Source organism: Pteropus alecto, unplaced genomic scaffold (assembly GCF_000325575.1).
Source record: "Pteropus alecto unplaced genomic scaffold, ASM32557v1 scaffold39, whole genome shotgun sequence".
Classification (NCBI taxonomy): Eukaryota; Metazoa; Chordata; class Mammalia; order Chiroptera; family Pteropodidae; genus Pteropus; species Pteropus alecto.
In genome coordinates this window covers 1,290,509-1,305,005 of record NW_006443568.1, presented here as the reverse complement: position 1 = coordinate 1,305,005, position 14,497 = coordinate 1,290,509, and the positions used below count along the sequence as shown (strand labels likewise).

General features: G+C 45.8%; 1 protein-coding gene across 2 annotated transcripts; it reads right to left on the bottom strand.

Annotated features, from left to right (window-relative positions):
* Positions 1–8,673: 8,673 nt before the first annotated feature.
* Positions 8,674–14,468, bottom strand: CUNH1orf109 (chromosome unknown C1orf109 homolog). Of its 2 annotated transcripts, none has more exons than XM_025041362.1 (5): positions 14,162–14,468; positions 13,704–13,978; positions 11,466–11,645; positions 10,357–10,479; positions 8,674–10,186 (listed from the first exon to the last, which is right to left on the bottom strand). In XM_025041362.1, exons 2-5 carry the CDS (start codon positions 13,976–13,978, stop codon positions 10,075–10,077), a joined length of 690 nt encoding a protein of 229 aa, XP_024897130.1. In that variant the 5' UTR covers positions 14,162–14,468; the 3' UTR covers positions 8,674–10,074. The 2 variants fall into 2 exon arrangements, with proteins under 2 accessions (XP_024897130.1, XP_006924289.1); XM_006924227.3 differs by having other exon boundaries at positions 10,357–10,475.
* Positions 14,469–14,497: the final 29 nt, after the last annotated feature.

Genomic DNA, 14,497 nt, shown 5'->3' with positions numbered 1-14,497 from the left:
CTTCTTCATGTGCTCTGCAAAGGCTTCCTCCCTGGGTTTTCGAACCCTTGTGCATTTTCAGGTTGTATAAAACCGGATAACACATTTCTTTTATAAAGACAGCTATAGCACTGGTTCCCACACTGATGACACAAGATGCGTGAGAATACTGATTGATTCATTCATTCATTTCAGCACCTACGAAGCTCCAAACTGTTTCTTGCTGGGCCATAACAGAGGATCAGACCTGGCCTCTGGCCTGGAGGTGCTCACAATCCAGGGAAAGGAAATGGATGTATTAATAGCCAGTTACCACAAAGTAGGATGGGCTGTCCTACTGAAGTACATGGTACTAGAGGGCTCAGATGAGGAAGGTGACTCAGTCTGAATGGTCAAGGCCAACTTCACAGAGGAAGTGATCTTTCAACTGAGCCATGAAAGGGGAATAGAACCCTCCCCAGGTAGATAAGAAGAGAAAGTAAAGAGTTTGGTCCTCTACTTAGACATGCTGGGAATCTTTGAAAGACCAGGAGTAAGAACACAGTTAGATTTATATTTTTAGATCGATCCTCTTGGCACAGAATGGACTGGAAGGAGAGAAATGAGGGGACAGAGTCCAGCAACGGTCCTGGCAGTGAGAAAGGACAGATTAGTGAGAAGTGTGGACAGTGCCATAGTCTTGGGGGCTGATATGCTGGGGTGGGAGTGGGGAATGGAATGAGGAAGCAGAAAAGAGGGAGGAGTCAGGTTGTGGAGCCTGGGTGGCGGAAGGGAGGGAGAGAGCCCTGGGGGCAGAAGGAGGAGGCACCCCCAGGCTGTCCAGTGGGCCAGACTCAGGGAATCAGAACCTCCACATGGTGATCCTTCTGCCTTCAGAAGTTTTGCAAGACCTTCTCTTCTATTTTGACACATCCACCAGAATGTTAATTCCCAACTTTCTTCCATCCATTGCCTGCCAATATGAAGAAGATATTTGGGAAACATTTAGGGAAGTTATCAGGAGCTCTTTGAGGGGAAATTGCTGCCTAGAACCGGTCCATTTGGTGTGTTCTATGTCCTCCAGTTCCACTCTGGGCGTGGGGACAGAGAAGTCCCAAGCCCTGGCTTGCCACTGAGCCCGGAACTTCCTCATCCAATTTCCTTAGTGGCTGCCTAAACCTTCCCCTCTCTCTTCAAGCCTCCACCTGCCTGATGCCCCCTGAGCAAACCACACTGCCTCCTACCTGTCATTCAGATGACACCGCCTCCTCTTCCAATCCTCTCCTCAAACTCACCCTCTCTGACTTCACCCCGGGCCGTGTTATACAGGTCGAGAGTCCTCAGCCAAGTTCCTTCCATCTCCACTGCTATCATCCCGGTGTGGTCGTTCAGCTCACGCCTGGACAGCCTCCCGGCCCTCCTCTGCCTGAAGTAGTCCTCCCTCCAGACGGGTACACGCCTGGTCTCTGCCCTCCCCCTGACCTCATCGGCCACCGGCCCCTTTCCCTCTTCACTCTAGTCCCCTTGCCCTTCCCGCTGTTTTCTGAACACGCCAAGCTGGTTCCCACCTCAGGATCCTCTGGAAGGCTCTCCACCGGATCAGCGGTTTTCGAACTCTTTGGTCCCATGACTCCGTTTCTCTCTTAAAAACTGAGGACTCCAAAGAATTTCTGCTTCCGTTCAGGTGGATAATACCTATCGGCATTTGCCAAAATAGAAATTAAATCTGAGAATGTTTTAAAACACTAGAATACACAAGTTCATGGCCCGTTAACTGTCAGAACGATGACGTCACTTCACAGGGCAGACCTGCCGAAAGGGTCTGGGAGTCCCCAGACCACACTCTGAGAACTGCTGTGCCAGAATATACATGTCTCTCACTTCATTTATGTCTCAGTGCAAATTTCACCTCCTCAAAAAGCCTTCTATGCCCCTTATCCACTCCCCAAGTCATTCTACCCCATTACCACTTCCATGGTCTTTATAGCCCTTATTACCATCTGAAATTATCCATCTTCTTGCTTATTTTGTCTCTCCCCAGTAGAATGCAAGCCCCATATAGGTAGAGATCCAGGCCTTCTGTTCACCTCGGAGCCCAGCATAGCGCCTGACACACAGTAGAAACTCAAGGAAAGACTCTTAAACCGGTTGTATAAAAGCAGTTGTTCTCAGCCTTTGCTGCACATTAAAGTCACTGAGTGGGGGTGGGGGAATGTACTTTTAAAATTCCTGCATCCCAGCCAATTAAATCAGAATCTTGGGGTGGACACAGGCATTAGTGCTTTATGAAGCTCTCCAAGTGACTCTAATTTCAGCCAAGAATAAGAACCACTGGTCTAAATTCGTAAACCCTCATGAAGGAGAGAGACTGGGAGTTACACAGGGTATAACTGATGGCAACTCCACATCTTGCCTGTTTTGTGCAGGGCCAGGCTGCCAGGCCTAGGAGTGCATGGTGGAGGAAGCTATTAGGCTGAAGTCCTTCATGAGGGAGAAGTGCCCTCCTCAGATCCTGGGCCTTGGAACAAAGCGATGAGATTGGTAGCCTGCACAGGTGGTGCTGGTTACGCTCACAGACATCTGCAGGGTTTACTGCATGGCTGCACTTTCCCCCATGCGATGGTGTGGAATTTTGGCGCTTCGGCGACTCAGGGAGAACGATGGTAATTTCAGTGGATAGGGATGGAAATGAGAGAGGTCACCAGAGTGCCCTGGTCTCCATTGCAAGGGGGAGAAAACTGAGGCACAGAGGGGTTTGGATGACTTGACTAAGGACACCGAGCCAGCTCTGACTCAGACAACTGTGTAGTAGATTAGAACGTAAGAGTTCGCCAACAACTAAAATCTCAGAGCAGCTACATGACCTTAGAGAAGTCAACTGACCTTCCTAAATCAGTCTCCTTGTCTGTAAAACCCTGGAAATAGTATCTGCTTCACAGGGTTGTTGTAATGGACATAAAAGCACTAGACATACGCATGAAACAGAGAAACAGCTTGATAAATAGTAAGTATAATATTATTCTTAGTGGTTCCCAAATCCTTCTTCTTTCCATTACACCCTGCTGCTTCTCAGAGGGAAATTACTTAAATTCGTACGATATGATTTAAGGTTCTTTCACGCGTGTGTATTAGCCCATTTAACATTGGCAGTGGCCCTATGAAGTTGAAACTTTTGTCTACCATCCCACTTTGTTTTTGCCTTTTTGATGAAAACATGGGTCCAGAGAGGTCAAGTCACCTGCTCAGGTCCCATGGGAGTGAGTGGTAGATGTCCCATCTCCCTGCCCAGAACCTTCTCCACCACACAGCAGCAGCCACAGAGGCCCATGGCTGACCCCGGCCTTAAGCAGAGGTTACACCCTGAGTTCTCTGGAAAAGAGAGAGGCGGGGAAGCCTGAGGTGGGAGGGGGTGCAGAGAGAAGGGTGGAGCTGTGTCCTTGATGTGGTGGCTGGGCCCACTTGGGGCTGTCACCACAGTTCTAGGGTTTGGCTGGGATAGCAATCGCGCTTCCGCTGGTGTGGCAATGCCGGTGGATCTGGGAACCCGAGCCGGGCGGAGTTGGAGAAGGGAGAGGGTATCTTCCGCCTAGCTTGGCCTGGGGCTCTTTGTCATTGGAGTAGGAGTCCGTTCCTGCCCTATGTCACTTCTATCACCAGGCTCAGCTCCTAGGCCTTAGCCCCTCCATAGGAGCAGGTAGCTTCTTCCTCTTGGTGCAGCAGGTTTAACTAGAAGTCTTTCCTGCAAGGTGATAAGGGGCCACACTTAATGGATTGAGAGTGGGAGGCACCTCTTTAGGGCAGTTAGAGATACTGTGTAATAGGGAAGGGCTGTAACCAGAAGACTGGGTAACAGGAGGCTTTGGGAGTGGGGCAAGGCCAGATTCCTCATTAACAGGCAAGTAACCTGCTCTGTGCAGGTTTGGGTTTGGACTTGGACTTGGAAAGAGAGAGGGTCTGTCCACAGCTCTGGGGCAGCTACTTGCATAGGACTAGAGGGAAGCAGGGCAGGAACAGTGACATAATTTGCATATATAAGTGCAAAATGAAAATCTAGCCTCTTCTTCAAAAACTATTAAGAGTTTTAAAGAGGGTGACAGCAGAGCATTAAGCCAAGCTGGGGGACCCTTGTAAGCACAGGTCACATGCCCATGGAGCCGTCCTGAAGTGGGGTCTAGGGAAAGTGAGCAAATGATGAGGCCACATGAAAGGCAGACACAGGGTCTTCTTCTGGACTTGTGGTCTCCTAACCAAAACAAAGAGAACCTGTAAACACACAGGTGAATGATACTGTGCACTCAACTTTTTGTAGATGGACAGCACATCTACTGAGGCATTTGTAGCTTTCCCAAGAAACCAGTCCATCTCAGCCAACCAGCATTCTCAGAGAGTCCAGGTCTTGCCTTATTTGGAGGAGGGACGGCATTTAAATTTCATCTCCGTCTTGGGGGAGCTCGAAATGCTGAGAAATGCTTGGAGCCCATCTGAGAAAAAGGCCTCTGGAGCTGTTTCTTTAATTTACAGAACTGACAACCAAGGATAGGGACCTTTGGCGAGTACAAAGGGTGAATATCCAGAAAAGAATCAAAGTATTAATAACACGCTCGGCTGGCACTGCTCTCCAGTCCCCCACCCCCAGTGGGGTTCATGTGGCTGGGAAGCCTGATGTCTCCCTTCCACCAGAGCAACATAAGCCAGGGGTAATTTTTAGCACAGACATAACTTTCTAGTTCCTTTTTCCTACCCCTCATTTTTCAGTTGCCTTTAAAGAGGCCACAGAGAGCTGAAAAACAAATCCAAGTTTAAAGAGACAAGTGCAAAAAATGCAAACTGGGCAAGGGGACAGAGCCGCCAGCTGGATGAAATGTGCCTGGAAAACAGCATCCTCTGCTTGGCAGGTGCCAGGGATTTATGGTTAAGTTTTGCAGACGTTTCATCACGTTATAAGCCAGCTCAGGAGACCCTCATAAAACTCTCATATGAAAGAACAAACTAGCTGATAAAAGTCAGATGCTGCCTATAAATGCGCTGTGGGGATTGCAATTGAGTAGTGGATTTATTAGTTTAGGCTCTCTGCGCAAATTAAGAACTACTGCACACATCTGAATTGGGAAGAGAAGGGCCTGAGCGCAGAGGGTTGCTCCCTGCTCCCACGATGGCCAACGGGCCACGCTGACCTCTTCCCCCATCACTTACTCCCTAAGAGACCAGAGGGAAGATTCTCTCTGTAATCAAGTTGCTGGGGATCTGCTCTTTCATTCCCCGTTCTCGCCTCCCACAAAAAGAATCAGTCATTCTCCATCCATTGCATTCCCCGTACATCCTTTATGATAGCACTTCTCACGATAGGCTTATGAATCTGCCTGGCCTGTTCAACTATGTGCTTCTCTTATTTATTTTTGCATCATCGGTAATAAGTTCTGTGCTGGGAACACGGAGAGGCCTGTGAATGAGTAAATATGGATTTGGCAGGCTGTAAAGCAACATATACATAAGTTATCACTACCCCACTCCATATAGCATGGAGGGGTGAGAGGAACTGAGCTGAGGTACCTGTTGGAATTGAGGATGAGCTAGGTGCTGGGAAGTGAGAAAAGGGGAAGAGTTGCAATGAGGAAATTGAGGCTAGTTCCTTCCCCAAAGGGCATTCTTTGTGGTCCGCTATCCAGCTCTCTCCCTCCGCTGCTTTTTCTCAGGATTAAGGTTATTTCTGAAAGAATGACCCTGCAACAGAATGAGGAGTACTTGATAAAAGGCAAGACATTTAGACCTTCCCCACACATACTGGATCAGAATATCTGGAGCTGGTCCCTAATACGCTGTACCAGGTACCAGTCTTAGAAAAAATGACTTTCCTTTGCACTATGTAGAAACCAAGAAGGAGCCTTCCAGGAATGATGGGGAGGAGGGAGAGTGCCTGGAAGGGGCAGTCCCCTCCACTCTCACCCACCATTCCGTAAAGACTGGCTTTCTCCTCCCAGCCCCTGGCATAAAGGGCAAAAGTGTAAGACTCTGGCAGCGTCAGGATTCACTCCAGCCCTCCTGGCTACAGGATCAGAAGGGAGGGTAACTGGCAAGGCTGCCACTGCCCTGAGAACCTGGGATGCCTTCTGTGCCACTGCCAAGCCAGATGGGGGCAGTGCTGCCCTTACCTCTGCTGTTTGGAGGCCTCGTATTCCAAGCAGGGCTGGGTATTCAGGAAACCCAGCTCTCCTCACAGCTGAGTGGGTGTTAGGGATGCTCTGCCTTCTGTGGCAGAGAGGAAACAGTGGTAAAAGGGAAAGATCCCTTTCACCAGAACCAAGAAAACCCTGGTGTAAATTCTGGCAATGTCACTGACAAGCTGTGGGTACTCAGAAAACTCACTATGTCTCAAAGTATACTTGTTTCACAGCACAGAGCTACATACTTATCAGATGACTAATAAATCTCAAATGAATTTCAGCTCCTCAAATGTTTATAAATTTTCCAAAAGCCTTCATATATCTCTTCTCACTTAAAACTTGCAACCTTGTAAGGATGTGTATCATCGTCTCCATTATACAGATGAAGAAACTGAAATTTAAGAGGGGAAATGGCTTATCCAAGACCACTTGGCTATTAAAAGGCTGTTCTGGGACTCGGACCCATATCTGGGTCACTGGCAATTCAGCAGGCTTTCCCCTGCGTTGATTATCAACGCACTAGTCCTTTTCCACCTTCCGCTGAACATGCTTCTCCAAATGTGCACTCTCCCTATATTCTCATAGGGAGGAGAAATTATAAACCAGTTGCAGATGATACCCAGCCCTTATTATCCTGATTAAAGTCATACATAGTACCAACACCACAAAGCTTTGACTCTCCTTGGGCAGAAGTCCTCTTCAGAGCCTAGGATGCCACTGGCTTCCCTACTCTGCCTGAGAGAAAAATCCTGTGGTCCATTTCTAAATGTGGATAGGGTAGAGATAGGAAAGAAAGAAATCCGAATTCTTCATCTCATCCCAACAGATTGTCTCACTGATAGGGAAGGGGGTTCTTAACCCAAACAGTCTACTTCCCCAACTGAGAGCAACAGAGAAAAGAACTCACACTTGACACCTCAACCCATAAGCCAGTAGTAGCATGCTTGGAAGAGCACTGCAGAGACTCCCATTATGACGATTCTAAATTAATGATTCTAAATTTAACGATTCCAGTAAAAATATCCACAGAATTCTTTTTAGATTGGGGGTGAGTAGATGGGGTAGGATTAGCTAATTAAAAAATTCCAGGGAAAAAAATTATCATGAGCAGGAGTGGGAATACAGGGCAGGCTGCTGATACCTAACGGATATTAAGGCTTCGGAAATAGCCTACATGTCCATCAGTAAGGGGCTAAATAAATTATGGCATATCCATACAACAGAAAGCTATGCAACTGGTTTAGAAAAAAGTTAAAGAAGCTCTTTATGTATTCACATCGAATGATCTCACAAGTAGAAAAAAAAAAAAAAACAAGGTATAAAACTGGGTGTACAGTATGCCATTATCCATATAAAATTATGGAAAACACACAAGAACGTATCTGCTTGTTGCATTAGTTATCGATTGCTATGGAACAAATTACCCCACAACTTAATGACTTAAAACATTTATTATTTATTTCCATGGGTCGGGAATCTGGGCACAGCTTAACTAGATGGCTTTGACTCAGGTCTTCACGACGTTGTATTCAGGCTGTCCGTTGGGGCTGTGGTCTCAACTCGGGGAGAGACGGTCTGCTTCCAAGCTCACTCAGGTGGTTGTTGGCAGGCATTGGTCTCTCATAGGAGCACCCCACAGGGCTGCTCCCTCAGCATCGCGGGTGACTTCCCCCAGGATGAGCGATCCAAGAGAGTGAGCGACAGCACCCGAGATGGAAGCTGCAGTCTCTTTTTTTATAATCTAGTTTTAGAAGTGACATCTCACAACTTCTGCAGTGTTCTTTTCCCTAGAGGCAAATCTGTAAGTCCAGCCCACACCAAAGGAGAAGAGATATACACAAGCCTGAAAACTAGAGGTGGGATTGCTGGGGGCTGTCTTACAGCATACCCAGCACTGCGCTTATTTAGGCAAAGAAAACCTTTGAAAGGGTGCACCAGAAACATTTAACACTGGCTGCCTCCGGGAAAGGGAACTGAGAACTGGGGCCGTAGAACTTTTCATTGAACATGCTCTTGTACCCTTTGAATTTTGTATAAAGCAACCAGTACAATGCCTGGCACACAGCAAACTTTTGATATGTGCTGCCTTCCGTTCTTTCTCAAACGCTGCCTTTACTTAGACTGTCCCCTGTGCATGGAACACCCTGTACTCTTCTCCTGGCCCCAAGTAAAATTAGCCTCAGGCCTAACTCAGATATCACTATCACTATGAAGTATTCTCATGAGCAGTTAGCTATCACCTCTACTCTCCCAGAGCATTCTGTTTTAACCTCAAATATAACACTTTTATTACTGTATTACAACTTAAATCTCTTCAACTCAGTCTGGTCTTCGGATCATCAGCATCAACATTACCTGGAACCTCATTAGAAATGTAGGATCTAGGGCCCCAGACCTACAGAATCAGAATCTAAGCTTTAGCAAGATACCAGTGACTGGGAAACACTGGTTTAAGTCTTTCCCTGGTTGAACTATAAGCCTTTCTTTCTATAAGAACTATAAGGCTCTCTTTCATCTCTGTCCCCAGAACACATCATAAGACCTGACACTCAAATATTTTTTGAATGAAGTTTTATTTACAATTAATATGTATGTAATAGAACAGATTTTTAAAAATTCTGTAAGCATACATACCGTATTATCAAAAACAGTTATTTAGCAGGTGAACAATGTGCATTTTCACTTTCTGTAATACTTCAATTTTTTACCATCAGAATGTATCTTTATAGGCAGACAAACATGAAGATTCAGAAAAATATAGGTAAAATGTAAGATATAATACATTCATAAAACAGTATACAATAATGTATATGATGGCACATATTTGTGTTGCTCTATATTCATTTACGACATGGAGATAACCAAACTATATATATATATATTTTTTTAAAAAGACATTTAAATAACAGTATGCATAAATACCACATCTGTTTTTTAAAAAAATTTTTGGAATACGGACACTGAAAGGATACATATCAAAATATCTCTGATGGAGCTTGTTTTATACTTTTGTACATTAAAAAAATTTTTTTTACAATTTTCCTATGATTTTTAAAAAGCATATATTACTTTTGCTGTGAGAAAAAAAGGTCATTTTCATTTTGAAAAATATTTATACTCTTTATTAAGCCCCTTTACATCCAATGAACCAGATTTTTACAACAGCCTAGGCGGTTGATGGGTCTGAAAGTACCACAACCATTTTACAGACGAAGGCACTGAGCCTCAGAAATACAACCCTCATCACCCGACTCCAGGCCACTATTTTCCCACTCATGCAGATACTGCACGATCAGAGGAATGTGGCAAGTCAGTTGCTGGCTTTGGTTAAAAAAAATAAAAATAAAAATAAAAAGGCCTGTCATTTTAGGAGTCCAACTGTCCCCAGTTACTTATTCTCAGATAATAAGAGCGACAGGGGAACACCTTCGAAGACAAAGCATTTAGAATCATTCATGCTGCACCGCCTCCCCCATGTGGTAGGTTCTGGAAACTGAAACTGGCTTGATGATGAGAGCTATTACAATTGGAAAATAATTACTGTTTTCCATCAAAATTATTTCTTTTAATCATCAAAATCACTTTCTCTTTCTTCAAGGAATTGGTTACTGACACAAATACACAAAACCAGGACCTGGTGTCAACCAGGCTCAGAGCTCTGGATGATGCCAAGGCTGGTGTCACCCTCTACCCTGTCCTTTCGTTCCCTACCACTTCTGTAGCTGCCGTTTCTGCTGCCAGTGTTCTTCTGCACTGCTTTCCCACCATTCTCTCTGCCTCCACCCACTCCCCTGAGCCTTAGGAAAGGGCAAGGGGTGGCTATGTACCCTCAGCCATGACCTGGCAGAGAGAATCCCCAGTGTCAGAAACATACGGCATCATCCTCCCAAGAGCCAGTCCTCAGGCTCTAGACACTGATTTTTCAAATATGTCAGGTGGCGATACTGACATTTCTTTAGAAATACCAGAGCGCCACACCGTCAGTCTTCAACTGTGGCCCCCTGGCCTCCAGATAAACACACAGCTTCTTTACTCTTCCAGGAAGAAGGAAACATTCAAGAGGATATCTAGAATAGGAAGAGAAAGACTGTGACAAACCACCTCTCCAAGAACATAAAACAGACTGATAAAAGATACAGAGGCACTGTGAGGGCATCTCTATGACGCTTCCAAAGAAGTGAGACACTGGTTAAGAAAGAAGCTGAGGAGACATGAAGGAATAAGCAAAAACCGGTACCTTGCACAAGGTCTTGGTGTTCGTCTTCTGAAATTCGGTCCCAGGCCTTGGGCAAAGCTTGGATGTTCGCCAGGTCTTCCCACTGGATTGAGGACAGGAGGTACTTTCTCTTCAGGTACCTTGCTGGAAGTTAAGGACTGCTCAAGAAGAAATTAAATATGCTGAAGGAAAGCAATGCCCGTGCTGCTACCACAGTGGTAGCAGCATGGGCAGTAGGAGCTGTAGCTGCAGCTAACATTACCGGGCATTTATTATGTACCACCACGGCTGCTGCTGCTGCTGCTGCTGCTGCTGCTGCTGCTGTTGCAATTAAAAAGGAAAACAGAGAAAGTGGGGAGATGCTGCTCAAGTTTCTAGACTGGGTGATTGATTATACAGGGTTGATTCTACAGCTAAGGGAAAAGAGTGTTGAAAACAAGGGCTAGATAGAGGACTTCAATTCTAAATCTGAGTTTGCAGTGCCATAAGCAATCCAGTTGGAGGCATCTCCAGGAAACTAAATATTAAGACTAGAGACAAGAATAAAGGTTGACGTTATTCAAATAAAGGTAGAAACTTAAGCCAGTGGATAGATGCAAGTGTCAGGCAAGATACAGAAAACAGCCGGAACTCCAATGACCTGGTCTTTCCACTTCCACCTCTGTCCCACACCACCCCAAGTATTTCCTCAGAACACAGCCAGGGTAATTCTGTTAAAAACATAGGTTTGATTACGTTAAAACCCTTTAATAGCTTTCTACCTCGTCCACAGTAAAAGCCAAAATCCTTTCAAAGACCTTCATGGTCCTACAAGATCTAGTCCTGTCTCTCTGACCCACCCTCACCCCTCACTTTCCCTGCTTTATTTTTCTCCATAGCACTTATCACCATCTGACATTCTGTTTTCCTTGTTTATGGTCTATTTCCCAGCACCTAGCAATGCCTGGCAAGTAGCAGCTACTTAATAAATAAGTTGAGGAATGACTGTACAAGGGAATGACGGAAGAACCCAAGTTTAGGAACCAAAGAGAATTGACCCATGCTATAGTTCTGTAATCTTGGGAAAAATGAAATTCAAGAGAGTTCCTGGAACAGCTCTAGACACTAACTGAAACACGAGCAAAGGATACGAACTTCGATAATGTCTCTCGATATCTTGCAACCATTCCAACATGTCGGCCACAGACGGGCTCACAACTGAAGCCTGCAGGACAGCATCAATGCTGATCGTGTCTGCATGCTGCTCATAGATCTGAAGCACTTGTTCCACGTGGCTGCTGACAGTGTCACGCACCTTGAGGAGGGCGGCTCTGGGAAAAAGGGTCTGATATTAGGCAATATCATGAGAAAGGCCTAAGGCAGAATTCCTCAACCTTGGCACACTGACATTTTGGACCAGGTGATTCTTGGTGGCCCTGTGCACTGCAGGATCATCATCCTTGGCCTCCACTCACTAGATCACAGGAGCAACCATGCCCCGATTGTCCCCAAGTTGTGGCAATCTATAATGTCTCCAGATATCGTCAAGTGTCCTAATGGAAAAAAATGGCTCCAAATGAGACCTATTCATCTAAGGAGATTGGTTATAGTGGCTCAAGAATTAAGAATTGACTTAAAGGTGGAGAGGCTGAAGAAATTACATAGCTCTCAAAGCTTTGTGATAAGCCCAGCTGCCAAAGAAAGTAAAGACCAAGGGGCCTTCCTAAAGTTGCCATAAAGCTGCATAAGGAGAGTAACTGTTCATGCATAGGCCCATGCCATGTACGTAAAAGAGAATAATCTAGAATAAACTGAAGCAATAAATCAGTACTATCCACATGTTACCTAGCCCCATCTTAGTTAATTCTTGAAGTTCCAGAAAGTTTAGGTTCATGATACACACAGACTACTGTAGATCTTAGGAAAGTCACCTATTCACAATCGTGTATAAAAACGGTCTGTTTTGCTCACTGCACATCCTAAGTACCTGGAATACTGAGTCTGGCAACAGAACAACAAACACTTGTTGAATGAACAAAAAGGTTTATTGTGAAAATTAAATACAATAATGCATATAAAGTGCTTAGGGAAGTGCCTAGCTTATGGTAAGTATCTTTATTATTCCATTGGTGACTTCAAGGAGCCCAGCTCCCAAGACAAAGGCTATAACTTCCCAAAGGGCAAGGCATTCCCTGGCTTAGAATCGTGGCTTTCAAAATGTTTGGCCACGACTCACAATTAAAAATAGACATAATAACAGCCCAGTACCCATGCACAAATGTATAATTCATCGAAATCAAAGTTCACTACTTCAGTTAGTTCACTGATTGTCTCTCTTCTACTCAGCTAAGGAACTAAGTCTGGTTTATTGTATTCCTAGCACCTTGTGCTTGGCATCCCATAATAAATGTATTTTGTATAAATGAATACAGAGAAGGTCACCATTTTTGACAATTTCCTATTAGTCTGTAGTGCAGAGTCTACACACCAGAACCTCCTTTTGTTCTGATCAAGGGAAAGGCCACATATACCCTGTCTTTATCTTTGTAACCTATAACTCTGAAATAGAGAGTCTAACATTAGGCATGATAACAGCCGAGAGATGGGCTACTCCTGAGCAAAGAGGCACCAATGTACAACAGACCAAAGTGGTGGTCGAGAGCTCTGGCCTTGGTGCCAGGCACACTTGGGTTAGAGCCCCGGCTTTGCCATTGGCTGTGAGACCCTAGGCAATCTGCTTGAGCCTGTTTCCTTACCTGCAAAAAGGGATTAAGTGAGGCTAAGTCACAGAGGTGTTGAAAGGTTTTATGAGATAATGGATTTAAAACTCTTAGATCTGGCATCCACCAAGTTTGCAGTATACAGTTGACCCTTAAACAACACAGGCTTGAACTCTGTGGGTCCACTCATAGGCAGATGTTTTTTCAATTGACTCCCACAGCTCAAACCTGAGTTGTTCAAGAGTCAACTTCAAGGTTGCGAATCCACATATGTGGAGTTATACAAGGCTTTTCCACTGGGCTGGAGGTCAGTGCCGCTAACCACCCCTGCCTTCATTGTTCAAGGATAGATTGTAGCTCCTCATTGCTTTTTACCATAGAAAACTACAGAGGAGTTAATAAGCTTTCTCCACTGTTTTCTTGTTTCACTTTCCAACCTTCTCCGAAGTCCACCACGGCCATGCCTAGCCTCTGACAAGGGAAATGCCAGAAAAGGGCTTTCTGACAGAGGTCCCACTGCAACAAACGCAAAGGACATAAGGTTGAGACACCTCCAAATGCTATGCTCTCAAGTAAAGAGAAAAACCCTCCTGACTGACAGATCCTAGCTAGTTATAAACACCGGTTTTAAAATTTTCCGCCAAGAAAGGGCGCTATAGCGTCTCTTACAGGCTCTCCTCTAGCTTGTCCAGGACAATGTCACCAGCCTCTAGCTGCTTGCGCCTCAGCCGCTCCTTCAAATCTGGAAAGGACCGGAGTGACGGCACATCCTCAAATCGCAGATTTTGCGCCGCCTGCAGCTGCTCAGCCAGATTGCTGAGGGAGGTCAAGAGGGGCTGGCAGTCCCTTAGTGTGCTCTGCCACAAGCCCTGCTGCTCCTCCACCACGGGAAAGCACTTCTTCAGGGCCTCCTGCACAGCAAGCAAAGGCTGGTCTTGAGTCATCTGTTTAAAAAAAAGAAAGAAAGAAAAACAACAGTATTTAGGTCCCATGTCTGTAGGGGAAGTACCAGGTCAAGGGTGAGAGTTATTTCCACTCTCGGATAAGTGTCACCTAAACCAGGGCTTCCTCGGGTAGAGTTGTCTATCCCTTTTGACAGGAGCTCCTGGCGCGAGGCGCTGTCTTACCTTTAGAGGAGCTCTCGCAAGGCAGGGCCCTCGTCCTCACCTCGGGAAGGGTTTCCCGGCTATCGCTCGGAGGAGGCTCTTTGTGGGGCGAGGGCAGTCTCCTGCAGCAGACTGCAGATTCCCGGAGCCGAAGTCCGGTCTCACCCGCGCTGGACCTGTGCTTCGGGAGCCAGAACCTTATCTCATCTCCTCGAGATTGCCGGCTGCTTTCTTTAAACGAGCAGGGGATCTCAAAGATAAGGCCTAGTTTAAGGGCCCGCCAGAGCCGTCACCCCCGCACCCGCAGTTTTTCTGCGCATGCCCCAATGCACCTAAGTCGCAAAAATTTGTCGTAAG

Coding starts and splice junctions, on each gene's coding strand:
- CUNH1orf109 (XM_025041362.1), bottom strand. CDS start 13,978: ATGACTCAAGACCAGCCTTTGCTTGCTGTGCAGGAGGCCCTGAAGAAG. Junction 11,646..13,703: donor GACAAGCTAGAGGAGAGCCT/GTAAGAGACGCT, acceptor CCTTTTTCCCAG/AGCCGCCCTCCTCAAGGTGC. Junction 10,187..10,356: donor ACACCAAGACCTTGTGCAAG/GTACCGGTTTTT, acceptor TTCCTATTCTAG/ATATCCTCTTGAATGTTTCC.